This window comes from Capra hircus, chromosome 10 (genome assembly GCF_001704415.2).
Source record: "Capra hircus breed San Clemente chromosome 10, ASM170441v1, whole genome shotgun sequence".
Taxonomy (NCBI): Eukaryota; Metazoa; Chordata; class Mammalia; order Artiodactyla; family Bovidae; genus Capra; species Capra hircus.
This window is the reverse complement of record NC_030817.1, coordinates 18,849,120-18,877,052: the sequence shown is the minus strand read 5'-3', so window position 1 is coordinate 18,877,052 and position 27,933 is coordinate 18,849,120. Positions and strand designations below refer to the sequence as shown.

Sequence of the window (27,933 nt, the reverse complement as noted above, 5' to 3'; positions counted from 1 at the left end):
TACTTCCCACCCGCCAGGGAGGAGAGGAGGGGAGCCAGAACTGGGAGCAGCCTGAGGGGGAGGGGCCCCCCATCGAGAGCCAGGGCTTGATAACGCTCCCACTGTCTCCTTGCACCTCAGTTTCCTCAACTGCAGACAGGGATCGTGGCTCCAGGGCATCGGGGACAGAGGCCAGGGATGCCTCCAGTGGCTGGTATGTATACATGTGAAAGTCGCTCAGTTGTGTCCGACTCTTTGCCATCCCATGGACTATAGAGTCCATGGAATTCTCCAGGCCAGAAGGCTGGAGTGGGTAGCCTTTCCCTTCTCCAGGGGATCTTCCAACCCAGGGATCGAACCCAAGTCTCTTGCATTGCAGGCAGATTCTCTACCAACTGAGCAATCAGAGAAGCACTCTTCCAGTCTCCTGCAACATATCAAGCCTGGAAACTCAGAACCTACTTGTCTTGCTCACATGTCACCTCCTCAGAGAAGCCCTCCTGACCAATGTATGTTCACTCATGCCTTCCATCCTGCTTCATGTCACAGCACTTGGCATTATCTGGCATTATACTGGGCTTCCCTGGTGGCTCAGATGGTAAAGAATCCACCTGAAATGCGGGAGATCCAGATTCAACCCCTGGGCCAGGAAGATCCCCTGGATGAAGGGAATAACTACCAGTATTCTTAAGGGCTTTCCTGGTAGCTCAGTTGGTAAAGAATCCAGCTGCAACACAGGAGACCCCGGTTCGATTCCTGTGTTGGAAAAATTTGCTGGAGAAGGGATAGGCTACCCACTCCAGTATTCTTGGGCTTCCCTGGTGGCTCAGCTGGTAATGAATTCACCTGCAATGTGGGAGACCTGGGTTCATTCCCTGAGTTGGGAAGATCCCCTGGTGAAGGGAACAGCTATCCACTCCAGTATTCTGGCCTGGAGAATTCCACGGACTATATAGTCCATGGGGTCACAAAGAGTCGGACACAACTGAGCGACTTTCACTTTCACTTCGCTTTTCACCAGTATTCTTGCCTGGAAAATTGCATGAAAAGAGAACCCTGGCAGGTTACAGTCCAAGGGCTCACAAAGAGTGGGACATGACTGAGCAACTAAGCATGCACGCACAATATTATACTATATATTTGTATATAGTATATTTGTATATTTGTACTTGCTGGTTTTCTGTTTCTCCCACGTAATTGTGGGAAATGCATCTATTTGGGCCACCATTATACTTGGAACCTGGCACAGGGCCAGCCACCTAAACAGCACTTAATAAATGTTCCCTGAATAAATGAATCGGTCCACCAGCCAGTTAGTAAGTTAATTGTCTTTGGTTCTTCTCCTTCATTCTCTGTATCCACCTCTGGTATTGTCTTCCTTCAAAGGACATTCTAGGCTTTGCATTTCCCTTTTACTCCATATCTTAATCCAGTGGCATCAATTAACCCTTGAGCTGCTCAAAGAACTCACCAGCTAGGGTTCTACCTCTGTGTTGCCCTACCCAATGCATCCTACATGATACTCAGACTCATGAGACAAAGGAGAGAAGGACAGGAGCCCATGGTCATCCATTCAATCACATACTCAGTCACAGCCATCCGAAGCCTACTGATTTATCCAATGATATCCTAATACCAACCCTACCATGATCACCTCATGCTCATGCTGCATCCCAGTCTTTGTTTTGACTGATCCCTGTCATGAATCAGCCTCTACTCTGCCCAGCCATATCTGGTCCATGCTTTAACCTTGTCAACATCCCACTCCTCCAAGAATCGTCCCCTTGCCACACTACGGAGGAAAGCATCAGTTTTAAAGTCAGATGGACATATCTTTAAACACTAGCATGTGTTTTTAGACAAGTTACTTGTCTGAGTGTCAGTTTGCTCAGCTGTAAAATGGGCAGAGCAACATCTTTATTGCAGAGTTGTTGTAGAGCTCATAAGGGGGTGTGAAACCGCAGGGGACAATACTAGGTCTACAGGAAGTACTCAATAAATTATTTCCCATCCTTGCCCAGTTGATTTCTCCTTCCTCTGAACTCTTACTGCATTTGGTAAGTTCACAGTCAGAAGCCTGCTGCTTTCTAATTGTATCATGACTATTAGCATTTTCTCCTCAATTTAATTTCAAGGTCCTGGAGAGCAAAGATGACAGTCCCTATTTTATTATAACCCCTGACACTTAGTACTATGCAGGGCACACAGCAACCAAAGTTCTTTCTTATATACTACCTCGGTTAATTCCTACAATACCATCTGAGTTTAACCGACTAATATCATTCCCATTTGGTACTTGAAGAAACAGGTTCAGAAAAGGCTCTTGCGCATAGTCACAGAGCCCGCGGAAGACAGAGGCCCAGGTTTCCAGAATCTGTTACAGAAGACTTTGAGACTGATGTCCGTAAACACCACCCTCTGCCTCTGAGAACTGCCCATCTCACTCCACTCCTCCCCACTCCACCTCCCATTCACACACTGGTGGGCTACGGCAGCCATGATTGCACCACACGGCCCTGGCCCGCTGGCTACTGTTGATTGGCTGACTCAGAAGTAGACACATAACCCAAGCTGGGCCAACCAGATTCTACCTCCAACAGACTTCAAATTGGAAAATAGTGCCTCTCGTTAGTACAGGTCACTTGAACTAGGGACCCATACGTTCAGGAACTATGGGGCCACATGCAAAGAGAAGCAGAAGAGGCAACCTTGTGAGAGAAGAGTAAAGGAGAAGGAGTAAAGACCAGAAACTGCCTGGGTTCCTTACTTTTTCCCTGTCCTAAATCCCTGCCACTTTCTGGTCCTTCCTGGACCTTCAAAAACTGCTCAAATCTCGGGCAATAGCTCAGCAGCTTTTCAAATACTTTCCATCTTGCTTAACCTGTTGAGTTTTCTACAACTAAAAGATTCTCAACTAGGACAGCCTCAGTCCCAAGCAGAGAGTTAGTTGCTCTATACCAGTTGTTCTCAAATAGTGGTCCAAGGATCCTTGGGAGTCGCTGAGACCCTTTCAGGGAGTCTCTGATGTCAAAACTATTTTTGTAATAGTACTAAAGTGTTATTTGAAAGTTTTCACTCTCATCCTCCACAAGTATACAGTGGGAGTTTTCCAGGGGCTACAAAACACAATGATGTCATCAGTCTATATGCTTGTGTACTCTTAAGTTTAACATTTTTCTGCTTCTGTTTCTAACATGGGACGTATCACTGGTTATAAGCCACCAGAACAACAGCTTCGGGGGCTCTCAGTAATTTTTGAGTAAAGAATCTCTGAGACCAAATAAATATTGAAAGCTACTGTTCGACACTCTTGCTATTTAAAGTGCAATGCTCAGACCCACAGCACTGATATCATCTGGGATACTGCTAACCGAGCAAGATCTCAGTAGCCACCCACCAGACCTACTGCATCAGAATTTACGCTTGAACAATATCACCAGGTGCTTTATATGCACACTAAAGTTTGAGAAGCACTGGACTACACCATTCTGCATCATAAACACTTACTGATTGACCAACTGATTGATAATACTCACATGGATGACTCACAGGAATTTCATGAATTTTAAAGAGCTTCGATTGTTGGGCTAAAGTTACCATAGACTTACAGTAGGGCTTATTGTTGCATTAAAGCTACCAAAGACTAGGGCCAATTATTCATTGTTGAGCCTAAATTTCTCTCACCTCTCAGGGAATCTCCATTGTCAAAGTCAGAGAGCTATTCCCTTTGCTTGTCCTCTCCTAATATTTCACCTGTATTAAGCACTCAAAATCGGTTGTGAATTACTAATTCAATTTTAATGATGAAGAAACTGAGACCCACACTACTTACATTATTTGGTCAAAGTCACAGGGGTTACATAATTGACCCAAACTCTAGTAAGTGGTAGAGCTAGGATTTGAACTCAGAGTTCAGACAAGGTAGAGACTGTTCTTGCCATCACTACCTTAGCTCTAACTTCTATGAACACACAGAGCATCTAGGGGTCTTGTTAGAGTGCAGACTCCAATTCAGCCCAACTGGGGTGGAGTCTGGCATCTGCATTTCTAAGGAGCTCCTAGGTGACACTGATGCTGAAGCCCAGGGACCATACACTGAGACAGCCTTAGACTGCATCTCAGTCCTGACAACAGAAACAAGAGTGACTGTCCTCCAGGCACCAGCAGCAGCTTGAATACATATTAAAGGGTGGCTTCATTGAGGTTGTGCATGAAGCAGTCTCCACTCCTTACTCCAGCACAGGCAGGCTCCCCTGTAACTTTTAGGTCCTTCCATGGTTCCCGCCATGGGTGACATGTCCACCATGTTACTGCACAACGTAGAGCCATTTGACTGCCCCTCAGCCAGCGCAGATGGGCCCAGAACTAGCCGAGGCCCCATCTAGCTCCCTTGCTGTGTTCAGGCCTTTTCTCAGCTCCCAAAAAGCTCAAATAAGACTTTTTGTTCTTTTCCTATCGTTAAACCATTCATTCAACAAACTGGCCAATGGCCACATGCTGGGCACTGGGCCATGCATGACCCATTGGAAAAGTACAGACCTGTGTTCAAATCCTCAATTCTTCCTTACTGGGTTGGACAACCTTGAACAAGTTCTTAACCTCTCCAGAAGTAATAATATCAACTTATAGGAAAGAAAGAAGCAGTGCTGACCAAGAGAAATACAATGGGGGTCACATGCCCTTTTAAATTTTCCAGTGGCCAAATTTTTGAAAAGAGTGAAAAGAGAAAAAGATGAAATTAATTTTAGTAATATATTTTATTTAACCCAATCCATCCAAAGTATCTTTATTTCAGTATGTAATCAATATAAAATCATTAATGAAATGGTCACTGTTCTTTTCACACTATGTCTTCGAAATCTATGGCTTCCCTGGTAGTTCAATCGGTGAAGTATCTACCCACAGTACAGGAGACTCGGGTTTCATCCTTGGTCAGGCAGATCCCCTGGAGAAGGGAAGGGCACCCCACTCCAGTATTCTTGCCTAGGAAATCCCATGGACAGAGGAGCCTGGCAGGCTACAGTCCATGGGGTCACAAGAGTTGGACATGATTGAGCAACTAAACTACCACCTTCAAAGTCTAGTGAATATTTTACATCTACAGCATATTTCAATTTGCATGAGCAACATGTCAAGTGTTTGGTAGCCACAGGTGGCCAGTGGACAGTGAAGAAATGCAGAATGCAGCATAAAGGACCTACCATCACTCTCAGTAACATAGTTCTTATTGTGAAGAGTCTCGTCATTGCCTGATGTATAGGAAGTATAGTCAGTACAGATGACTGTTGCTGCTGCTTCTGATGGTGTTCTTACAGAGAAGACACCCAATTCATATTTGCTGACTGCAAGTTCAATGCCTAGATTTCAGGGAGTAGAGATATTAAAACAACCGTTGTCTACCATCTACTAGAGTAAGTTTGGTTTGGGCTAAGAGAAGGGATGGAAACCGGCCTGCAGGCATACAGCAACTGGCGTTCACAAAAGGCCCAGAAAGCCCACATTCTAAAGTCTTCTTTAACAATAGAACCAGATCATTCATTACTTCGTAACCCCCAGTGAAGTCATGGGTCCAGAAAAATTTATCAGTGGGCATTAAGAAGACTAGGTAAAAACACAATGAGGCACTTTCCTAAGGAAAGCTCTGGCTGACAACACCCAAATTCACTGATCAGTTTTACCACCACTGAAGTCAGAACCAGTGGACAGCATATGCCTCCAGATGTGAAGCAATAAGAAACACACAACACACCTAGGAAAGAATCTAGCCCCACCAAAAGGGTATTTACACACACACACACACACACACACACGAATATCCGCAATCTAATTGTCTCTCATCGAAACACTAGTTTTCAGGAAATAAAGAGGATCCAGGGACACATTAGACACCACCAGTCTGCCAAATCTAGAATATGAAAAATCTATGAGACCAACCACCCAGGTTCTTCAACAAATAAATGGCATGGAGGGGAAAAAAATAGTATGTATGTGACAGGCAATAGCAAGGAAGAAGTATGTTATAGAATGCAAAAGACAAGTTTCAAACTGCCAAAGCCATTTTTGAGAAAATCAGGGGGAAATGATCAGGCACTGGATACCAGAATGGTGGTGGTTTAGTCACTCAGTCATGTCCAACTCTTGTGATCCCATGGTTTGTAGCCCACCAGGCTCCTCTGTCCATGGAATTCTCCAGGCAAGAATACTGGAGTGGGTAGCCATTCCCTTCTCCAGGGGATCTTCCTGACCCAGGGGTCAAACTCAGGTCTCTTGCATTGCAGAAAGATTCTTTACCGACTGAGCCACCAGGGAAGGTGGAGGATATTAGAATAGTTATTTTTATTAGGTATGATAATGATGCCTGTTAGAGATATACATTAAGATATGGCACAGGTTAAATGGAAAAAAAAAAAAAAACATCCAGGACTTGCGTTGAAATAGCCCACATACAAACAAAAAAAAAAAAAAAACTACACATAAAACAACAAACTCCCAAACCAGCTGAAAGTGGGAGACGGTTAAACAAGAATGTCAAAGCATTGACCATGGAGGAAGCTGAGCTGTGGCATCAGCGGGCGGCCCTGTCCAGACTGAGAAATTCCAGCTCCTGTCCAGGTCAGAGCACCGTAGCTCAGAGTGGGCACTGCTGGGCCGCCTGCACCAGTCACCTAGGAACCTGCTTACAATACAGCCTTCCAGGCCCGACCCTGGACCTCCTAAATCACAACTTCTGGGAGTGAGTCCTGCAAATTTGCATTTCGATAGGCTCTCGTGGTGATTCTGATGTGTGCTCAGACTCAAGAGCCACGGGGAATAGAGAGCCTTCCTGTAATCACCACTCGACCCAGAGGACATCTAGGACCAGCCTCTCATCTGGGGAGGCGGTAAGCATCCGTCCACAGCCTGAAAGAGCCAGACTGGCCTCAGAGCACTAACTCTCCAAATGGAAAGCGGCAGCTCATTCCCACAGCGCTCACTCCACCAGGTTATTTTCAGATACTCCTGCTGACCCCTGAAGGTGACCACAGACAACCCCTTTGGCCTTGAGTGTGAGGACTCTGGAGGACCACCCCAGACGCCTGAGAGTGCCACTCAGGTTTGGCTCCCTCCCCTCAAGGGTCACCCTCATTTTTTATTCCGTCCACCATGGATTTCCCATCTGCTATTCCCCAGGCTTCTGGCCTTTTCTTGCTACATTCCAGGCCCACACACCTCCAAAACTCTTGCCACACCTGCCTGGGAACCATCAGCTATGGCCCCGCCATGCTTTCCCAGTATGCTTCTGCTCTCTGCCTGGTGAAAGGTACGCCAAAGCAGTGCCTGTGAGACTGGGGCAGCCCTAGAGACAGGACACTTTCAGCCTTCTTCTATGACTGAGGAATGGGGCCGGCAGTCACATTCTCCTCATCTTCTACCCTCGCCCAGACCACACATCCCCTCGCTGTGCCCTCTGCCACTTCTTTCCCTCTGCTGCTGCTGCTAAGTCGCTTCAATTGTGTCCGACTCTGTGCGACCCCATAGACCGCAACCCACCAGACTCCCCCGTCCCTGGGATTCTCCAGGCAAGAACACAGGAGTGGGTTGCCATTTCCTTCTCCAATGCATGAAAGTGAAAAGTGAAAGTGAAGTCGCTCAGTCGTGTCCAACTCTTAGCGAATCCATGGACTGCAGCCTACCAGGCTCCTCCATCCATGGGATTTTCCAGGCAAGAGTACTGGAGTGGGGTGCCGTTGCCTTCTCCATCTCTCCCTCTAGCCAGCTCTAAACTCTGGCAGGTTAACACCTGGGATCAGAGCTCTTCTGGCAGTTTCCTCTCTGGGTGTTCTGCGAGGAAGACCATGAATACACTCTCTATCCAGCTGCAGCGGGATTCTGAATCTGAGGTCCAGTTGTCTGGCAGGCCCCCCGCCTCCCTGATCTCTTCCCTCCCTCCTGGCATCCCCAGCTTACCCGTCCTCTGGTCCGATTCTTCCGCTTGGGAATATCCTCTTCTAAATCCTCTTCTTCATTTCCTTCTTCTACATTTTCATCATTTTCTAAAACCCTCTGAAATAAGAAGAAATTAGAAGCATTGAGAAATAAAGCACAATGGGGAAAATCCTCAGAGGGTAATGCGGAGGGTGCTGTTTTGCTGTTGTTAGTTTTTAGCACAGTGAAGATGCTGCCGTGGCTCGGCCTCCAAAATACTGGCCAGGGGTTGGAGCTCCTGGCTGTACCGACTCTCTGTCCCAAGACCCTTCCAGCCAAGTCCTCCCAGAACCACCGACCTCTTCAACACTTTTTGCCCACAAAGTGTTTTCTAAAAAGAGAATACTCTAAGTAAGGGTACTCTTCTGTGTAGGCCCAAGATGTCTGGTCAAAACTTCAGTTCAGTTCAGTCACTCAGTCGTGTCCAACTCTTTGCAACCCCATGGATTGTAGCACTCCAGGCTTCCCTGTCCATCACCAACTCCTGGAGCTTGCTCAAACTCATGTTCATTGAGTTGGTGATGCCATCCAACCATCTTATCCTCTGTCCTCCCCTTCTCCTCCTGCCTTCAATCTTTCCCAGCATTGGGGTCTTTTCCAAAGCTTACTTTAATGTAATTTACCTTTTGTTCCTCAAGGGCCACCTCAAAGATATGAAAATACATCTCTCCTTTCCCTGGCATTCTGGAATTCTGCCTAGTTTGATGAAAACAAGTAACTTCCTATCCGTCTGACCAGAATTTGACATGAATGTTTTATTCCTCGTCTCCCATTGTTATGTTCTTCTAAGAGAAATGGGTTGTCATTACAGCACTTGTAGTACAGCTTCAATTTAATTCTCTCTCTCCAACAGCCCTGCAAGTCATACTGTAGCAGAGAAGCCAACTTCCATTCTGCAGGTAAACAAACTGAGGCTGAAAACAGTTTCAACCGCTCAAGATTAGGTAGCAGAATCCACAACCAAAGCAAGGTCAGGTTCATCAGCTCAGTGTTTCCATTTCTCTCCTAGTTCTTGTGTCTGAGAATTCCAAGGCATATTATGATACTTCTTAGAGGACCTGAGCACCTCGCTCACTTGGTGGGAGGCAAGAAAATGGAAACCTGTACCTCCAGGTTTAAGGGAGGGATAAGAGACTATGGCAGAGGACCAGCCTCCCCTCCCCCAGGGTAGAAGTGGGATAAGGGGAAGGGGAGCCCATGGATTCCATGTCAGGGGTCCTAGGAGCTTCTTTGCAAGCTGATTGTGTGACCCTGGGAGAGTCATCATTGATTCATGCCTCAGTTTCTCCGGTTACAAAATAGGAACTCATTCATTCCATCAATCCACAAACATTTATCCAGGGCTGACTACATGGTAGGAGCTGTCCTAGATCAGCCACAGCGTGGCTACAGACTGGCCCCGTGGACTCTCCAGCCCAATGCAGGGAAAACAGATTCAAACAGCATACTTATGTATAATTACAACTGCTATGAAAACAGCAGCAAACAAGTTCAAGGCGCTGTGAAAGGCTGTTAGAAAGAAACTTTACCTTATCTGAGGTCAGGTAGGGCTCACCTGGGGAAGTGAACAAAGGGTGTTGAGATGTAAAGGATGAACAGGGACTAACCTTGGGAACAAGGACCGAGGGGAGAAGAGGAGGGAAAGTATTCCAGGCAGAGGCCTCAGTACAAGCAGACGCCCAGAAGCAGGGAGGTGAGCACAGCTTGTCCAGGGAGCGTGAGGAGGCCAGTGTGACCAGTGCTCAGCGTCTGGGGGAGAGACTGGCCGAAGATGATGCTGGAAAGGTGGGCGGCACCAAGTTATACAGGACACCAGCATCCAGCCATCCTGTGGTGATGGTGTGACAATCACACAAGCCATGAGAAGGCTTAGAAGGAGCACGCACGGTACTGATTTCTAGTAGCACCATCACTGTTCAGGTGCCCTCCTGGGCCATGCCCTTGGCTTGCCCTCAAAGCAGGAAGCCCAGGAGTGAGTTTCCAGTGACCTTCTCCCACTGCCTTCTGGTCAGAGCATTCCATTCCCATCACTGCTGTGATCAGGATATTGCTCATTAACCAAATCCTCCCAAAGAACTCAAAGCAGGTATAGTAAATCCTGCTCAGTTTCTCCGGTTACAAAATAGGAACTCATTCATTCCATCAATCCACAAACATTTATCCAGGGCTGACTACTTGGTAGGAGCTGTCCTAGATCAGCCACAGCGTGGCTACAGACTGGCCCCAGTGGACTCTCCAGCCCTGGCTTCTCTACCAGGTTCGTATGGGAAACCATCAGCTGATAGCACTGAGGCTCTCTGAGCCAACCTTAGACACCTATAGAAAAGCAGCAGCAGCAGCTGGACACAGCCTCTGGCCCGCAGCTAGGGAGTGCTGGTCGTGGCCCAGCGCAAGCAGCCCAGCCTCTCTGCGCCTTGCTTCCTGAACCATCGGGGGGAAGACTGGTGGGACAGTGACCAGTCAGGTGCTCTGCAGCCTGCAGCGAAAAGATGTGGCATAAATACAAGGTGTGCTCTTGCTGTTTGTAGAGCCACCTTGCAAACTTTCTGGGTGTTGAAGTCATTTAATCATGGTAAGTTCCGAGTGTCTTGACTTTAAAGGTCATTGCCTCTGGCATCTCAGTGCAATTCTGACTCCATTCGAATTTGTTTTATTACGAAGGTATTTATTACTCACCATATAGACTCTGGGTTAGAAGGCAAAAGCTGGGGAAGGCAGTTGCACTTGTCCCCAGACACACTGCACAGTCTCAACGTCTGGGAGGAAACCGACTTCTCCCTCCCTCTTCCCATCGGCCTCCCTGCATCTCTAGAACCTCTGGTCTGAGCTTCGGGCCTCACAAGTGACAGTGGCGTTTCCCGTGCTTCTGCGTTTCCTGCAACGTGGCCCTGACACCAGAAGCCTCTTTACACAGCACAGGAGGAGCCAGGAGCTCCTCACAAACAGAACTCGTATTCAGAGCTCAGGAAGCAGAGCGAGCATCCTGTACCAGGAGAGCAGGGCAGCTGTGTCCAGCTAGGGATGCAGCTCACCCCCTATGACATACCTGCATTCCCTGGCCAAGGGTATTACTTGGAAAACAAACACATTTTCAAATAACTTTTCTCCCTGAGACTCTAAACAATCTTTACAGTGATGATAATGATCATTTGTGGTTGTGCTTTTTGGCTTTTTTTAAAAAGGAGGATTTTTTTTTTTTTTTTTTTTTAGCATTTCAGAGGAATTCTTCTTTAAAGATTCCGGTATCACTGGTTGGAACAGTGCAAAATTCTCCTAGCTGATTTCCCTCCTTCCACTGCAGGCCCTGCATCCAGTCTCCTTTCCACACCGCAGCCAGACAGGTCTTCAGGAAACACAAATTCACTGCCCTGGTTAAAACCCCTCGAACAGATTGCTTTTTCATGTCCCATGAAATCACGAGTCTCTTCCAGGTCTGGCCCTGCCCACCTCTCCAGCCCCATCCTGGGCCCTTCCCTCCCTGGTACCCTGCTCCAGCTGCACCAGCCTCTGTTCCTTCAATGCAATGAGCGCAGATCTATCATGAGAACTTCAAGAGCACCATTCCTCCACCCAGAAAGCCCCTCCGCAAGTCCCTCGCTTTGCTGACACCTTCTCCTCCCACAGGACTGGGGGATAGCCCTTGTCTGCCTTAGGACACCACCTAGAATCTGTCCTCCTTTAGACAGAGCCTTGGCGCTCTGTTCTTTTCATGCACTTTTCCTGAAAGGCAGCTGTTTGACTCGTTTACTTGCTTTCCATCTATACGTCACACTAGAATACAAGCATGAGAGGTGGGGACAGGTCTCTCCTTGGTTTCCCTGTTTGCCCAGAACCCAGCACAATGCCTGCTCAGAGGAGGCCCTCAATAAATTTTGGTGGAATGAAGGAATGAAAGGAAAATGAACAAAATGGTTCCTTTGCCACGTGCATACTTTATTTTAATAACCAAAGTCAATAAAAACATGTACACTCATCTGGCTTTTGGTCCTGGTTTTGGCTTCTAGCACAGCGGATGGCAGCCCCATGCTCTGCACACAGTAGGCTTTCAGTTTACATCAGGGATGAGGGCCATGGCGATGATTTGACAATGACAACCTGCACACTGGCCTGATGCTGCCCGAGAAGGACTCAAACGCATCTCCAGCTCAAAAAGGAAAGGGCTGCCTATCACTGGAGCATCAAGACTTCTGGGCAATGGTTCTGTCCCTCTCACTGACTTGGTCAAATTACACTAACTGCGCAAAAATACTCTTAACCGGCATTACAGATGGGACAGACGGTGACTTCAAAGACCTAAAAGTCCAAAAAATGAGGTATAATACATGAAGAGTAAAAAAAGCAGAAAAAGAAAAAGAAAATACTAGGTGCTCTAAATGCCAGGGGTAAAAAGAGAACTAGGGGGTGGGTGTGATCAAGAAAGGCTTCACGGGGAAGGTGTTATTGGGGCCGAGCCTAATAGATGGGAGGAATTTGTACACGTGGCGATGGAAGAAAAGGCTCGCCAGATAAAGGGCACAGCATGACCAGAGGCACGGAGGGAAGAAGGCTGGAGAACAGAGGGAGTAAAGGAATCGTGGGAAATAAGCCTGAAAACTAGGTTAGGAGCCGAGAGAGGAGGCCCAAGAAGATCACACTCATCATTTTGCATTTATTTAGCAGGAAACAAAAGTGTGTTAGGCAGAGTTTTTTAAACAAAGGTGTGGTACAAGCAGAGGTGCATTTGGGGATGAAAGGTCAGCTATCAAAGCAAGACATGGAGAAGGGATGGACGGGGGATGGCAACTCACAGGGATCTGTTCACTCCGCATCCACGCAATGAGTATTTATTGTGCGTCTACTGCAGTCCATGGGGCCGCAGAGTCAGACACGACTGAGCGACTGAACTGAACGGAACTGAACTACTATGTGCCAGACACTGTTTAGGCTCTGAGATACAAAAGAGGCGCAAACAAGACAAACAAGCGATTTCTGCCCTCGAAGAGTTTACATTCTGTTGGAAACAAAAACAGAAAACAAGCAATAGGATAATAAATGAGTAAACTATAAGTTACCTTAGATGATAAAACCTATGGGGGAAAAGAAAAGGAAAGCAGAGTAAGAGAATGGGGACTGCTGGGGGGTGGGGAGGACACAGGATGTGGTATTACATTCAGCGGTCAGGGAAACTTCACAGAGCAGAAGAGACAGGGGCTGAACTTGAAGAAGGTGAGGGTGAGAGCCGAGCAGACGTCTGGGGAGAGGACTTTGCAGGCAGAGGAAGCAGCCAGAACACGGCCAGAGGTGCAGCGTGCCTGGCGTAAGAGTGGGTAGCAAAAGATCGGGGTGCCTGGAGCCCAGTGAGCCTGCACGAGGAAGCAGCAAGTCAGAGGGAGGGGAGAGGACACGGCTTTTACTCGGGAGAATAGGGGCCAGTGCAGGGCTCTGCACCCAGGGAAGGCCCCCGTCAGTCATCAGCAGGGGCTACTCAGAAACCAACAGCAACAGTTCAGATGGGAGATGCGAGAGCCCGGACCAGGGTAGCAACAGGACATATGGGGAGAAGAGCTACGTTTTGGATGAACGCATACTGGGTGTGGGAGAAAGACAAGTGTCGAAGATGACTCCAAGGTGTGTCAGACAAATAAGGGTTTGCATCAATAAGGATCTTTAGTAGGGCTGTAACTCTGAGAAGCCATGCTGTGACGACCAAACAGAAGAGATTCCACCATCCAGTATTCTTGCCTGGAGAATTCAATGGACAGAGGAGCCTGGTGATTAATTGCTCAGGCTCTAGATAGAACAGAGCCTGTTCTCTTTTGGGGCCTCCCAGGTGGCGCTAGTGGTAGAGAACCTGTCTGCCAATGCAGAAGGCTTAAGACTCGGATTTGATCCCTGAGGCTGGAAAAGGATCCCCTGGAGAAGGAAATGGCAATTCACTCCAGTATTGTTGCCTGGAGAATCCCATGGACAGAGGAGCCTGGCGGGCCACAGTCCATGGAGGTCTGCAAAGAGTCAGACACAACTGAAGCGACTTAGCCCATATTTATCTGAAAGCAGGAATGGCAGAGGGGGCCATGTTCATGAACTCATTCAATGCCTTTATTGTGACCTGACTCTGCTGGCCTCATGCAAGGCCCCAAGGGTACAATGGTGAACACGAAGGCCCCGCCCCCAGCTGAACAGAATCCGCATGCTGGCGGTCCTTACGAAGCAAACCAAACATGTAACTGGTAGTCATTTAATTACCATGCTAATAAATTAATACATAAATATTAAATTGAATGCAAAATTAATAATAAAGATGTAATTTTATAGCCATATACATGTACAACATAAAATATAAAATTTTAATGCAAAGTATAAATGTGATTTAATTTTAATAATCTCGTTATGCTTAATTATTAAAAACTGGTATTTCATATTTGTATTAGTTAATATTATTACAATTTGCTGTGCCAACAATGGAGACTCAAGAAACATAAAGAAGAAACAGATCGCACCATTATAAGGCTGCCTGGTGACAGCCTTAGCCAGGCCGTGCACAGAGGGTGGTGGACACATAGGGACAGGAGCCACCAACCCCACCTGGCAGGGGGTGGGGTGACTTCTAAACTGGCCTTGAAGGAGGAGTGGCGGGGCTGGGGCAGGACAAGGCGGCCAGTGAACTAAAGCGGAGGAGGATGGGGCGTGAGGCAGGGGTTGGGGGAGAACTCCCTGGGAGGCTGGCTGCTGTCCACCCAAGCTTTCTGCTGCTGGCACCCTGCCAGGGTGAGGACTCGGTCATTCTTGCTCACTACTGCGTCCCCAGGGCCTAGCACAGTGCCTGGCACACACAGGCTCCCAAATTCCATTTTGAGTGGATGAACGGGGAGACAGAGGTCAGCTTCCCAGCACTGGTGCCTCGGGGCAGTGGAGATGCCGTCCTGGCCCTGGAGAGGAGGCCTCAACTTAGGACTGCAGTTCTGGAGGCAGGGCAGTGATGCTCGGGGTCACCACCTCTCCCCCTCACCCCTGCTACCCCACAAGCACAGAAATACCTGTATTTCCTGGATGTTCTCCTCCTCCCTGGCGTCCACCTTCTTCTCCACCCCCTCACCACGGAGCAAGGCTTCCAGGGTGGTGCTTTCTGAGGTGAATCCATCCTTCTTCAGGGGCAGCTCCACTTCTGAAAACCAGAAAAGGAGCATCAGCCCACTCAGGACAGGAGGGACAGGAGGGGGGCAAGCAGAAACTGCAGCATCTGAGAAGGACTTGAGACGGCCTGTGTGCTCTCCTCCTGGTCGAACACAAACACTCGAGTTGGGTCCAGCTTTTCCGTCTCCAGTTCCCAGTCTCCTAGCCAGAGCCCAGCCCTGCCTGCTCCCTCAGAGTCAGCGGAGGCTGGGTAGGAGGGGCACCTGATGGACACAGGGTCAGACGGGCAGTGTCTCTGTCCTGCTTCTGCCACTCTCCGACCCTGTGACTTTGGGCAAGGCACTCAAGGACCACCATCCCAGCCCTTTTTTGCACACCTACAAAGTGAGGGTAACAATGCCCAGCCCCTCCACCAGGCCACTTTGTGGAGCATAAATGTGTTCCTTCACATTGAAGCACTTTGAAAACTCTAAAGCGGTGCACCAGTGTTGGCCTCAAGTCTTATTATCCTCTCCCTCCATGCCAACTCTCATCTGTCAACTCCATGACCTCCCCGCGGCCATGCTGGCTGCCCAGCTCCAGTCTGCTCCGTGAAAAACTATTTCAACCTCAGAGAGGCTGTTCTAATCAACTCACCAGGGAAGTAAAGGCCTCTGAAGCCCAGGGAAGAAGCAGAATGAAAGAGCGGATGCCTAACGGGCCCCCAGTCAGCAGCCAGGAGCTGCAGTGCCCACACGTCGGGCCGTGTGTTCTGAAGACATCCGAGTTTGATTGGCTTCCTGGGGCTGGAGGTCATGGGGCACCTAAGCAGTGGCAACCAGAGCCAGCCCTGCCCATGGGAGAAACCAGAGAGAGACACTGAACCCCCTTTCTCGAGAAGTCCTCCCATCTCCTACCCAGAGGATGGGTGATTTGGTCAGTTTTGTTGTTGTTGTTGTTGTTGTTGTTGTTTCATTAAAAACAGAAACCTCAGGAGCAGGTGATCACACTCAGATTAACTACAAAATATCCCTCCAACCTTCTCTCTGGACCCTGTACCTCACCTTCTCTCTGGACCCTGTACCTCATACCCCCAGACCCTGCAATTAGATGCATGGTCCAAAGCCTCTATCAGGAAAGATGGTGCAAGACCACAAGGGTGAGGTGCCCCAGCAAATAGTCAAGGGAACGAATGGTCCATCTGTATGGAGTCCAGTGTGGGGACTATTCACAGAAGAGCGGACAGGAATGAGGGGACAAGGAACGGGGAAGCACCCAGGGGAGTTAACAGCAGGGAGTTATGAGCATTATGTTCCTGGAGGGACAGAGAAAGCGTGTTTGCAAGACCTGGAGAGAGCCTGGGCAAGCTCTCGTGTAGGAGTTCTGTGAGCCTGTGGGCCAGAGAGCCCAGGAACACACGCCCAGCTGCTCTCTCCTTCCCTCGTCTTCCTGCTCCGTCCTCCCATTGGCCAACCTCAACCGGAAGCCAGAGGTCAAGGGAACCTCACTGATAAAGCCACTGAGGTCAGCTTCCAGGGGCACAGGGCAGTGCAAAGAAGGACAAAAGGCAGATCTGGGGGAGCAAATGGAAACAGCCAGCACAACCAAGCCATGTTCCACTGGGCTTTATATGGGTGTGCTCAGTCGCTCAGCCATGTCCAACTCTCTGTAACCCCGCTGGCCTGTAGCCTGCCAGGCTCCTCTGTCCATGGGGATTCTCCAAGCAAGAATACTGGAGTGGGTTGCCATGCCCTCCTCCAGGAGATCTGCCCAACCCAGGGATGGAACCCAGGTCTCCCAAACTGCAGGCAGATTCTTTACCATCTGAGCCACCAGGGAAGCCCTTGGGCTTTATTCCCCCTCAGATAAAACCCAGCTCCCCCTTCTGTCTCCTCCACTAGAACCAGAGGCAGCCCACAAGGAAGGGTGCTCAGGCAGCCCATCAAAACTGAAGAAACTCACACGTACGTGTGATCAGACCCCAGGAGATGATGATGAGAAGGAGAAACAGTATCTAACATTCTTGAAAGGTAAGGTCGTTGGGATTTTTCTTACCAAAAAAAGGCAAGCAGAGGGTTCACTTCTATCAAGAAGTGCTGCCGCCAAGCCAACCACCCCTGAAACTCATTCACCCGTCTATTCATTCTGCAAATATTTACTGAACACCTGCTATGTGACAACCACTGTGCTAGAACCAGGTACACAGGAGATGAGCCAAATACTGACCAACCCAGCTTTTACATGGTTTACAATCTAAAAGGACAGACATTAAGTGCTAAGTGCAGTGAAGTGAAGTGAAGTAGCTTAGTCATGGCCGACTCTTTGCGACCCCATGGACTATAGCCTACCAGGCTCCGCAGTCCATGGGATTTTCCAGGCAAGAATACTGGAGTGGGTTGCCATTTCCTTCTCCAGGGGATCTTTCCGACCCAGGGATCGAACCCAGGTCTCCTGCATTGCAGGCAGATGCGTTACCATCTGAGCTACCAGGAAAGTACAAAATAAATATGCAAAGTGTCATGAATGCTATGGAGGAAAACAGCAGGGTAAAATGTGAAGGAAGAATATGGTGCTGGGGGCCGTTGCGGGGGGGGGGGTATCTATTTAAGATCAAGGCTTCAGGGAAGGACTGTGTGATGAAGTTACATCTCAGTGTCAGAAAAATAGCCAACCGTCTGCCTTGATGAGTTCAAAGTGTGCAGCTCTAGAGCCTGCTCCAATGACACATTAGTCTTTCTCCCAAGTCAGGAAAGGCTTCCAAATGTCTAATCTCAAACAATTAAAATGTGTTGCCTCATGCCCTGTCCTCAGCCAAAAGAGAACAGCTGTTCACCATCCTTCAAACTTATAAGAATCATATATATATTTATATATATATGAAGTTGATATTTTAGTATCCCCCTCAGCCTTCTCAACACTAAATAAATTTATTTCCAGAACTGCACAGTATTTTACAGTTAAGAAGGCCTTACAGATCATCTGCTTTAATTATCTCATTTTATAAACGAGTCACCCGAGGCTCAGAAAAGTTAAGTAACTTCACCGGGAGCCACTCAGCAGAACAAGAATGCAGCCAAAGGATCTTTCCTAGACGCAGTAAAGATGGTGACAAGAGCCCCACTCATTGTGTTAGTAGTAGTTTTCAGGCTCAGCCCCAACGAGCACTGATGTGTTTGTGTACACGCAGAATGCCTGCTGGTGGGGGTTTAGTCGCTAAGTTGTGTCCGACACTTGCAACCCCATGGACTGTAGCCTGCCAGACTCCTCTGTCCATGGGATTCTCCAGGCAACGGTACTGGAGTGGGTCGCCATTTCCTTCTCCAGAGGATCTTCCTGACCCAGGGATTGAACCCAGGGCTCCTGCATTGCAGGCAGACTCTTTACTGACTGAACTACAAGGGAAGATTAAAAAAATGATCTACATGTGGCAGAATGCCTGGTAGGTAGTAAACACTCAAACTGTGTCAGCTGTTACTGCCATGTATCACTTAATCCCCACCACCACCCAAGAGGTGAGTACAGCTATCATCCCATTTCAAGATGAGGGTGCTGCAGCTTAGGGAGACTTAGAACTTGCCCAGTATCAGAAGGCTGGTCAGGGGCAAAATCCTGCCGTAACCCCAGTCTGCCTCAGAACCCATTCACCTAATTGCTAGTCTGTATGAACTTCACCTTGCCTCGATCTGGTCCTTCCATGAAAAGTCTTTTTCCAAACCTTTGTGCATTTCACTGCATTCCTAGACCTTCTCCACAGTTTTCATATTTCAAGATAAAAGGCAGACCTTTGCTGAGGCTGAGGGCAGGTCTGTGTCAAGGTCTTTGACTGTGTTCTATGTGAACATCTCTATGGGGTGTTCGCTCGGCACAACAGTACTGAACTCACAGAATTTTCCATCGCTGGGAAACTTTCTCTTCCTCCTCCCCCTGCTCCTTCTTCCTCCCCCGCTAACTATTCCTCCATCCTGCTTTCTGATCATTCCATCCACCCACTTGGCCCTCTGGTCCTGGCCCTCTGAGATGGGTGCAAGGTCAGAAGCAAGAGGGAGAAGAGAAGCAAAATGGGAAAAGTTGAATGGGCTCTCCTACATTTGCAGAGCTAGAAGCAGCCCCTCCCCCCAACAGCATCCAGAGTCCAATCACTTCATGGGAAATATGGGCCCCAGAAAGACATAGAGACCTTCCCAGGGTCACAGAGAAATTTTCCAAAGTATTCAATCAGCTCATGGATGTTCTGCTTTCAGAAACCCCTGAAGTCAATCCCTGGCCTTGCCATGTTTTAGCCAAAGGACCACAGGCTGGTTACTTCAACCTCTAAGTCTCTGTTTCCTTATATATTAAATGGGAATTATCATAGTATCTATTTCATAGTGTTAGCATGAGAATTAAATGTAGTATTATACCCCATAAAGAAACTCTGAAAAGATCCCCACAAAAACTAGTGTGTGAAACAGCAGGGAAAAGAGGCTATCAATTTTTTTCTTCACCCTTTTCCTATTTAAAGCTTAAGATTCAAAATTCGATCATATATGTAAAGAGCCCGGGGTGTTCTAAGTGTCTTACAAATGCTATATGTTATTATCACTGAAGTTTGAATGATTCTGACTTAATGGCACAGCAACACTGTCAAACAGAAATATATTGCAAGCCATTCATGTAATTCTAAATTTTCTAGTAGCCACATTTATAAAAGCAAAGAGCAACAGGTACAATTAGTCTTAACATACATTTTGTCTAACCCAATATATCCAAAACATTATCACTTCAACATGTAATCTGTATTTTTAAATTAGCATGATATTTTACATTATTTCATTCACATTAAATCTTGGAAATCTAGTGTACATTTTACAGTTTCAGCACAACTCAATACAGATTAGCCACATTTCAAGGGTCCCACGGCCACACGTGACTGGTGGTTACCCTATGAAACACTACAGGTTTATAGCATTAAAAGCAACATTTTCTAAAATTTTGCTTCTCAAAACTGGGAGGACATTTTAAATACAGTTGTTAGCATTGTCTACCTGATACCCGTCTGAGAGCCATTCCCGAACAGCATTCTAGCTGACCCCTGGCAAACCCTGGTTTCAAAGCACTATGGGTAAACCCCACAAGGTCAGAGTGACAGGCTAGACAGTGCCCTCTCCATAAGGCAGCAGAGGGTACACTCCCTGCCTCTGGATTACAGGAGGTCCCAGCATGAAGGCAAAATAAAGTAACAGGTCCAAGCTCTTGCACAATGCACGTCCTAGACACACTCCCTACAGAGCCTGTAGGGACGTCATTGATTCAGTTTTATTTTGATACGGCTCATCTGGATATAGGGTTTAATAATTTTTTAAAAGCATATTCGTTTTGATCCTCACGCAAATTTGGGGACCACATAACCTGACAGGAGCCATCAAACACTTAACATTAAAAGAAAATGGTCTAAAACACACACACATAATTCATCTTTAAATTAGCCTGATTTTATACACATGGATATAAACCCACGGATCGTTACTCTTTCCAGAGCGGCAGCAGCTGTCACCCAAGCCAGCCGCCTCCCCGGGCCCCCATACGCAGCTTTGCCTCCACTTCTAATTGAGAACAGAGATACTCCTTGGGTGACTTCCAGCACGATCCATCACACCAGAGACAGCTTCTGTGCAAACCGAAGCAAATCGGTTTCCAAATAAGAAAAAACCTCTTAGACAAACAAGGATTGAAGCATAGAAGTCTTTTTAAAAAAGAAAAAGAAAAGCACAAATAAAAGCAAAACAAAACAAAAAATCACCAGTGAAGAGCAGTGACTTCTCTCCAGGGCTGTGGACGGGGCAGCCATCCTCTCGGGTAAAGATCAAAGTCCAGACTTGACATAGGTGCCCCAAGCCTGCCACCCAACGCACCAAATGCAAGGCTTCCACTGGGTTGTTGGAGCCACTGAGCTCATTAACAGGATGCAGGCAAGACGAACCCGAAAGTGCAACATGGGAGCGTGGTGAGTAATTAAATCCCAGGTCATTTAAAAATGCAAACGCTTGGATGTCACGGACTCATGGAGCCTCTGACTCCTCATGCGTGTTTTTTTTTTTTTTTTTTTTTGGCTTGGGATGGAGGACTGGGAACCTGCAAGTCATATATGGATTATAATAAAATATGCCACATATAAAACAGATTAAGACAGTTCTTCTTTGGGGAAATATACAAAGAGGGGAGCTGTCTATTAGCTGTCGAGTTTGCAAGAGATACCATCTTTGGGGAGGCTGTGCTCTGCCGACAGACAGGCTGCCCCAAGGGAAATCGTGGTGAAACACCCCGACAAGCCACATCCATCCGTCCATCCATCACAGGCTCTCTCTGACGCAGGAGCCTGGAGATAGAGCCATGGTGTAAAGGAGGGAGAAATCCCACAGACAATGGCAGACAGTCCTCCTGCTACATCATGAGTGCTCAGATTTTTTTTTTTCCCCCACCTGACTCTAGTTTTCTTTAAAAAATACAAATATGCAGTCTTCTATTCTGGTTGCTTATTATTTTGAGGAAGTTCATTATATTTCCTTGGATTTATACAAGGAGCAAAATGCTTAAGAATCATTATTTCATTTATGCCCACCAGACTCTCAGGCTCACGGGGAAGGAGGAGGAGGGGATTGCTATCACTCACCCTACAGGGGAGGAGACTGGAGGGGACTGAAGCCCTGATTTCCTGAGATGGTGGCGGGCCCCTGGAATCCATCTGCTCATTCCTTAGGGGTGCCATTTTCTTGGCTGTGTTTGACTCCCTGCTTTGTGATTCATAAAGCTCAAAATAGATGAGGTTCACAACGAGGACCCATCACACAGGCTGCATGCTGCAGGTCCTTGTTACCACTTGTTTTCGAAGCCCAGGATATCCACACCACAGGAGGACTGATCATGCCCCTCAGAAGGCCTGTGGTCCCCACCCTCTGCTCTGCCAACCCCCTTACCCCTTGCCAACACGCAAGGATGAGGCCCTGGAAGCAGCACCCAGAGGTTGGCACCACAGATAAGCAATCTCCCACCTCTGAGACACAGGAAAACACCCACACTGTTGGAGGAAGCTCACTACTCTGCTGGTTAGCGGACCAACCAAGTTGATAGAACTTAGCGGGAAGGTGAGGGAGGGGAAGGACAGCGGGACTGGATGGAGTGATGAAATGGTTCAAGGGAATACCGATCACTGGAAAGTGTAGGAAGCTGGGGTGAAATCTCAGGTCTCGTACCCTGCACAGCACACTTGGCCTTGCTCTCCTCGTCTGCAGAACAAAGTCCACTTCCCAGTGTGGTTATGGGGCCAGATGAGATCACGGACATAGAGAGTTTGGACAGGGAGAAGCTCGGTTCATGAAAGCCTCTTTTTCACCTCCTAGAGTCTCCCTCTCCTTGCACTTCTAAGCAAAACTCCTCCCCTTCTAATACACTCAGATCATCAGATGTGGTGAGACACAGCCCCCCCAACCTGGACATGGGCCCAGGGGGAACGGAAGCAAAGAAGCCAAGTATGGAGCAGAGGACAGAGGAGGCCGAGGGTAGGACTCAGCTCGGAGCTGAGATGCTGCTCCAATTTGGGGGGTGGGGGGGTGCGAAAGGCGGATGCGTCCAGAAGATTTGGAGATCACAGCAGAACTACATGGACGAGCTCGTGCTCTACTCTTTCACTTGACAAGTAATTATTGAGCATTTACTGTGTACCAGGCTCTGTTCTAGGTGCTGAGGACACAGCTATGAACAAGAGACAGAAATTCTTGCCCTCGTAGAAGTTATATTCTAGTGGCGTCAAAACAAGACAGAAAATAAACAAGCAAGACCCATAGAATGGCAGATAGCAATCATCGTTTTCGAGATAAACAAAGAGGGGGTGGGGAGGCCAGTGATAGGGGAATCTGGAACATCAGGAGTGATGGGAGGGTGGATCCACATTTAAACGTGGTCTGGAAAGCACTAACCTGAAGGAGCAGGGAGGGGGCCATACTGCTTATCGTGAAAGGATGTTCTAGGCAAAGGAGCTAGCACAAAAAGGCTCTGAAGCTGGGGTCTGTCTGCCCAGAGCACAGTGAGCCAGGGGGAGAGCAAGAGCCCAGTTCAGAGAGTGCTGGGGCCTTGAAGGGCTGTGTAGGCCTCTGCAAGAATGCTTACTCCCTTGGACTGCAAGAGGATCAAAGCAATCAATCCTAAAGGAAATCAACCCTGAATATTCACTGGAAGGACTGACGCTGAAGTGCCAGTACTTTGGCCACCTGATGCGAAGAGCCGACTCATTGGAAAAGACTCTGATGCTGGGAGGGATTGAGGGCAGGAAGAGAAGGGGACGATAGAGGATGAGACGGTTGGATGACATCACTGAGTCAATGGACATGAGTTTGAACAACTCCAGGAGAGAGTGAAAGACAGGGAAGCCTGGCGTGCTGCAGTCCATGGCATCACAAAGAGTCAGACAGGACTGAGCAACTGAACAACAACAGCTTCTGAAGACAAGGGCAGTTTCAAGCTAAGGGTGACAATACGATGTATATATCTCAATAGGATCATTCTGAAATTAACTGAAGGTGAAAGTGAGGGGACCACCAATGAGCCAGTGCTTAGGAAAGGGCCCTGTCCTCATGATGCCTACGTCTTGGTGGCTAGATACATCCAGAGGGCAGTCCCCTGGCCCCTGAGCAGGGAACATCCCCACACAGTGAATCAGGATAGAGCCCAAGTGTGGAGAATGGGTGCCCAGTGCCAAGGGACAAAGGAATGAAGCTACACCAGGGCAAGTCCACAGAGGAGCGGTTCTCAGAGAAGGCAGATCGGCCTAGCCCAAGGGCAGGAGAAAAGACCCAGCAGGCAGGCCCAGCCTAGCACCATGGGATGACAGGTGTTTGTGAAACAGAGAGGAAGCCTTCCAAGTTTATCTCTGCGCTCCCCACAGCAGATGCCAGAGGACCGAGTCCTGGGACACAGGGGTGAACTTGGGCAAGCTGTGGTTCTGGGAAAGGCAGATCCCATAGCCAGATGCCAGGTCTTCTCAGGACAGAAGGTGCTAGCTTTGGGCTTTTAAAGACTGTAAGGCAGAATGTGTTCCCATTCTGGCCACATGGCACACACTCTGCCAGCTGGGTGGTGAGCTGCCTGCAGTGAGCACACACTGGGGATAGGAACAGCATCAGCTGAGGTCCCCTCAGCCCACCCAGCAGTGCTACGTGGGGGTGGCATCAGCGGTGCCTCTTCACATCTGCCAAGCCCTCCAGCCCCACCTTCCAGCGGGACTCTCGGAAAAATCCCAGCAAACAAGCAGAGCAGCTGCCACAGTACACATTTCACAGATGGAGAATCAAGGCCAGGGTGGTTAGGTGACAACTCAAAATCACACAGCCAGGGGTGGAAGGGTCGGGACTTGAACCCAGGTCTTGTGATTCCTTTTGGACGCCTTTTCTCCTGCAGAGCACAGTTGTTCGACATACTGCAGGGCCCCCCTGTGAGCTCAAACCAAAGACAGGCAAGATGGTAAAGCCAGGACAGAACCCCCCCCCAAGACTGGCCTGGGCAGTGGACGGGAAGGCCAGGTTAGCTCCAAAGGCTCCCCTTTGCCCGCCCAAGCTCCCTCCTCTGTGCAAGGGGCATGATGAGAACTAAGCCACATTCTTCAAGATCGAGATCAGAGACCAGGAGGCCCTTTTCTTTCCTTCATCCTTTTCATAAATCTTTGCTGTCCACCTACTATGTGCGAAGTCGGGTACTGGGTGTTGGGGATACAGACGAAGTACTGCATGGGCCTCTGAACTCAAACTGTGCACCTTCCAGGAGGGAGCGATACAAGTGCATAGGCCCTGGTATAACAGGGCGACAGTCTCACAAGCTATGTTCTAAACGTGGCTCCACCAAGCCCAGCTGCAAAATCCAGTCCTGCAGTCCCTGCAGCCACAATGCACACAGCCCGGCCGACTCCCAGCGGCTGCCCAATTCCTGGACCAGCCCCGGCTCCCATAGCCCTACAGGACAGTGCCAGAATCCCAGGCCCCTTCCCCCAGACCCGGCGCCTGGCCCCAGACTACCAGGAGGGCACGAAGCCGGGGGTGGAGGGGCCTGCCCACCTCTCTCCGGCTCACGAGGCCAACAAGAGCTGAAGAAGCTGCTGTTGCTGGCCTCCAGAATGGATGGCTGCAGCTCTTGACACTGCAGGAAAGAGATAAATGACTGGTCATTTCCCCCGATGCACTTGAAGGCATCCATTCTCTCGGCCATACCACGCTCAGGCAACCCCCCGCGCGGGGACAGATAAGCACTGACAGATGGGGTGGGGAGCCCAGCGTCCTTCCCCCTCCCCCTGCGGAAGGACACAGCCGGACTCCTCTGCAGACCGACAGAAGGTCACGTTGTCCGTTGGCTCACACCTGGCTGGGGGCTTTATGGGTCCCTTCCCGTGCGTGCCCCTATCTCGCACACCACACCCCCCCACCCTCCACCGGCTCATCCCTGCGAGGAGGAGAGACGGAAGCGGGGGTGGGGTGGGGGGCCAGAGGGAGCCAGCTGACAGGCTCATCAATCTCAGGCTACATGCTTGGCACATCGGCGTTCCGTAAGTTGTTCCGGGGCTGGGAGGGTGCCGGAGGAGTCGGAGGGACTGTCTCGAGGAGAAGAGAAATCGAGCCGAACATCAGAGAGCAAATGGTGGAAGAAGCCCGGAGACTATTAAAATGTGGGCCATGTACAAAAGCAGTAGGGAACTAATTAAGATGCAGGATTTTCAAAAGCTGGGGAAGTTGGCCGCGGCCCGCTCCCATCTGTAGAGTTCTGGCAGTTCGGTGCTGCAGGGACAGCACCCTAGGCAGGCAAAGTAGGCTGCTCCATCACTGCCCCCGCAGGCCAGACTCGGGCCTGGACTGCCTCCTTAGGAGGCACCCCCCCGAGGGTCCCTGAGACTTGCTTGGTGGACGGCTATGGCACACTCTACTTTGGGCCTTACCTTCAACTACCATCCCCCAAGGGTTTCTGCCCAACCATTCATGTTCCCTCAATAACATGTGGGGGAGGTGGTGATTATCCTGGTCAATCATGCCCAGTCATTGAACAGCAGCCAAAAAAAAAAAAAAAAAAACCCAAGAGAAAGAACCAGAACCCTGTTCCTGGCTGCCTTCCTTCCCATCACCCTTGGAATCTGAAAGAGATATGCTGGTCCCCAAGGGTCCTGGAGCAGAAGGAGACTGGCAAGGCCTCAGGTACATTCCAGGAGCCCTACTGAGACCCCAGGATGGATGTGCGTGTTGAGTCCTGGAGCAACATGCTGCCAGTTCCAACAGGTTCCCCCACAGGTTCCTTTCCTTGGCTTCACCACAGACGCCCTTTGGGAAATTCACTGCCTAATTCCATGCCACAGTGTCCCAACCTCTAAAACAAAGCCTGTCCTACCACGAGGACCTAAAGGTCTGGAACAAGAAGATGCTAAACTGATCTAAGCAAACTATCTGAGCATTTAACCCAGAAGGACACAAGCTTGCTCCCAGCCCTTTTTCCTTATTCAAAAAAAAAAAAAAAAAAAAAGGTGAAGTTAAAGGCTCTTTCTCAGTCAGCTGGCTTTCGCCCAACATCTGCCCCACTCTTCAGGGCCTTCTGATGGATATTTACTATCCACCATTCTCTCTTGCCAGCTCGGCTTCCCCTTCACAAAGACAGAGCTCCATTCCTGGGGGCAATGGTCCAGGGAAGGCCCCTCCCCGGCACCAGGCCCCTGCCCATCTTCACATTGCCTGAACTGTGATGGCTGCACCATGAAACACCTTCCATTTGCCCCTGCAGCCAAATGCAAGATGCAGAGAACACTGAACTCCATTGTCAGTCAGCAGAGAGAAATAATGCTGTGTGTGTTGTCCTTCAGACGCCCAGGCAAGTAGGAGGTTGCAAGATGTTTATTCAAGGCTGATTGGAGGGATGATGCTAGGCGTGAGAAACACATAGGTCCAGGGACGCTGAGAATGCTTTCAAATTCCAAAGAGTTCGCCCCAGCTCTCAGCCTCATTCCACCCCCACACAGACACATTTTTATTTTCAGCAAGTAGTAAAGAAACATGGGCAGGATGGCATATTCACAGTGAGGGAGATAGGATGAGGACAGCAGGCCTGGGGAGTACTCCATCCGCGTATAATTTAGCCCAAGAACAAATGACTTCACAGCAGCCACTTTTGGCTCCCCACTCCCCACCCTGCGATGTCACAGATGAGCTTTGGGCTGTGTAGGGCTGAACCAGAAGTGGATGGTTCTGCAACCCTGGCTGAGATCTGCTCCGAAGTCCCTCAAATTTCCTGAGTGGATCCCTCGCCCCTTACCCTGACCTGATTTCCTGACAAAACTCTCAGCTCTGAAGACCTGGGGTCAAAGACAACTCTAAGCCACATTCCACCCTGGCCTTTTTTCTTTTTTTGCTGAAAGCTGCCCACCACCGGCTGGACTCAGGCAGGATCACAAAGGAAGACAGAAGGGACACACCGGGTGCTGGCCTGACAAATTGCTTGTGGCAGCTCCTTATCATGCATGGAAAGGTCTGAGATAGAAGGAAACTCATGCTTTGAGACAATTCCGCTCCAGGCCAATGCCCCATCTCTCACAAATCAGGGGAACTCTTTGTCTCTCTCTCCCCAGAGGACTCGACAGGCTGATGGTGGAGCCCAAGGGAGGCTCCAAGAATTGTAGACATAACTGCATCCCTAGAGCCTGTCAAGCGGAACTCAGGAGAACCCACACCAGGAGGCTGGGAGAGAAGACAGAGGAGAGGATGGGCAGCCATGGGGACTGGGTGGCGGAAGGGTGCCAAGGGTGGTTGGGTCACTCATTTGTTTTTTTTCCAACATAAACTCAGTCTTCCAGTTTCCATAAATTTAAAGAGATTCAGCCCAGGATAGACAAATTGATTATCA

At 48.9% G+C, this 27,933-nt stretch overlaps 1 protein-coding gene across 1 annotated transcript in view; it reads right to left on the bottom strand.

Moving 5' to 3' along the window:
- DPF3 (double PHD fingers 3) overlaps positions 1 to 27,933 on the bottom strand; it is a 288,545-nt gene that overhangs the window by 117,006 nt on the left and 143,606 nt on the right. Inside the window, exons 4-5 of the mRNA XM_005686036.3 lie at positions 14,961 to 15,088; positions 7,927 to 8,022 (exon numbers count right to left, since the gene is read on the bottom strand). Of these exons, the coding sequence (XP_005686093.1) occupies positions 7,927 to 8,022; positions 14,961 to 15,088 (224 nt within the window). The remainder of the gene's footprint in view (positions 1 to 7,926; positions 8,023 to 14,960; positions 15,089 to 27,933) is intronic.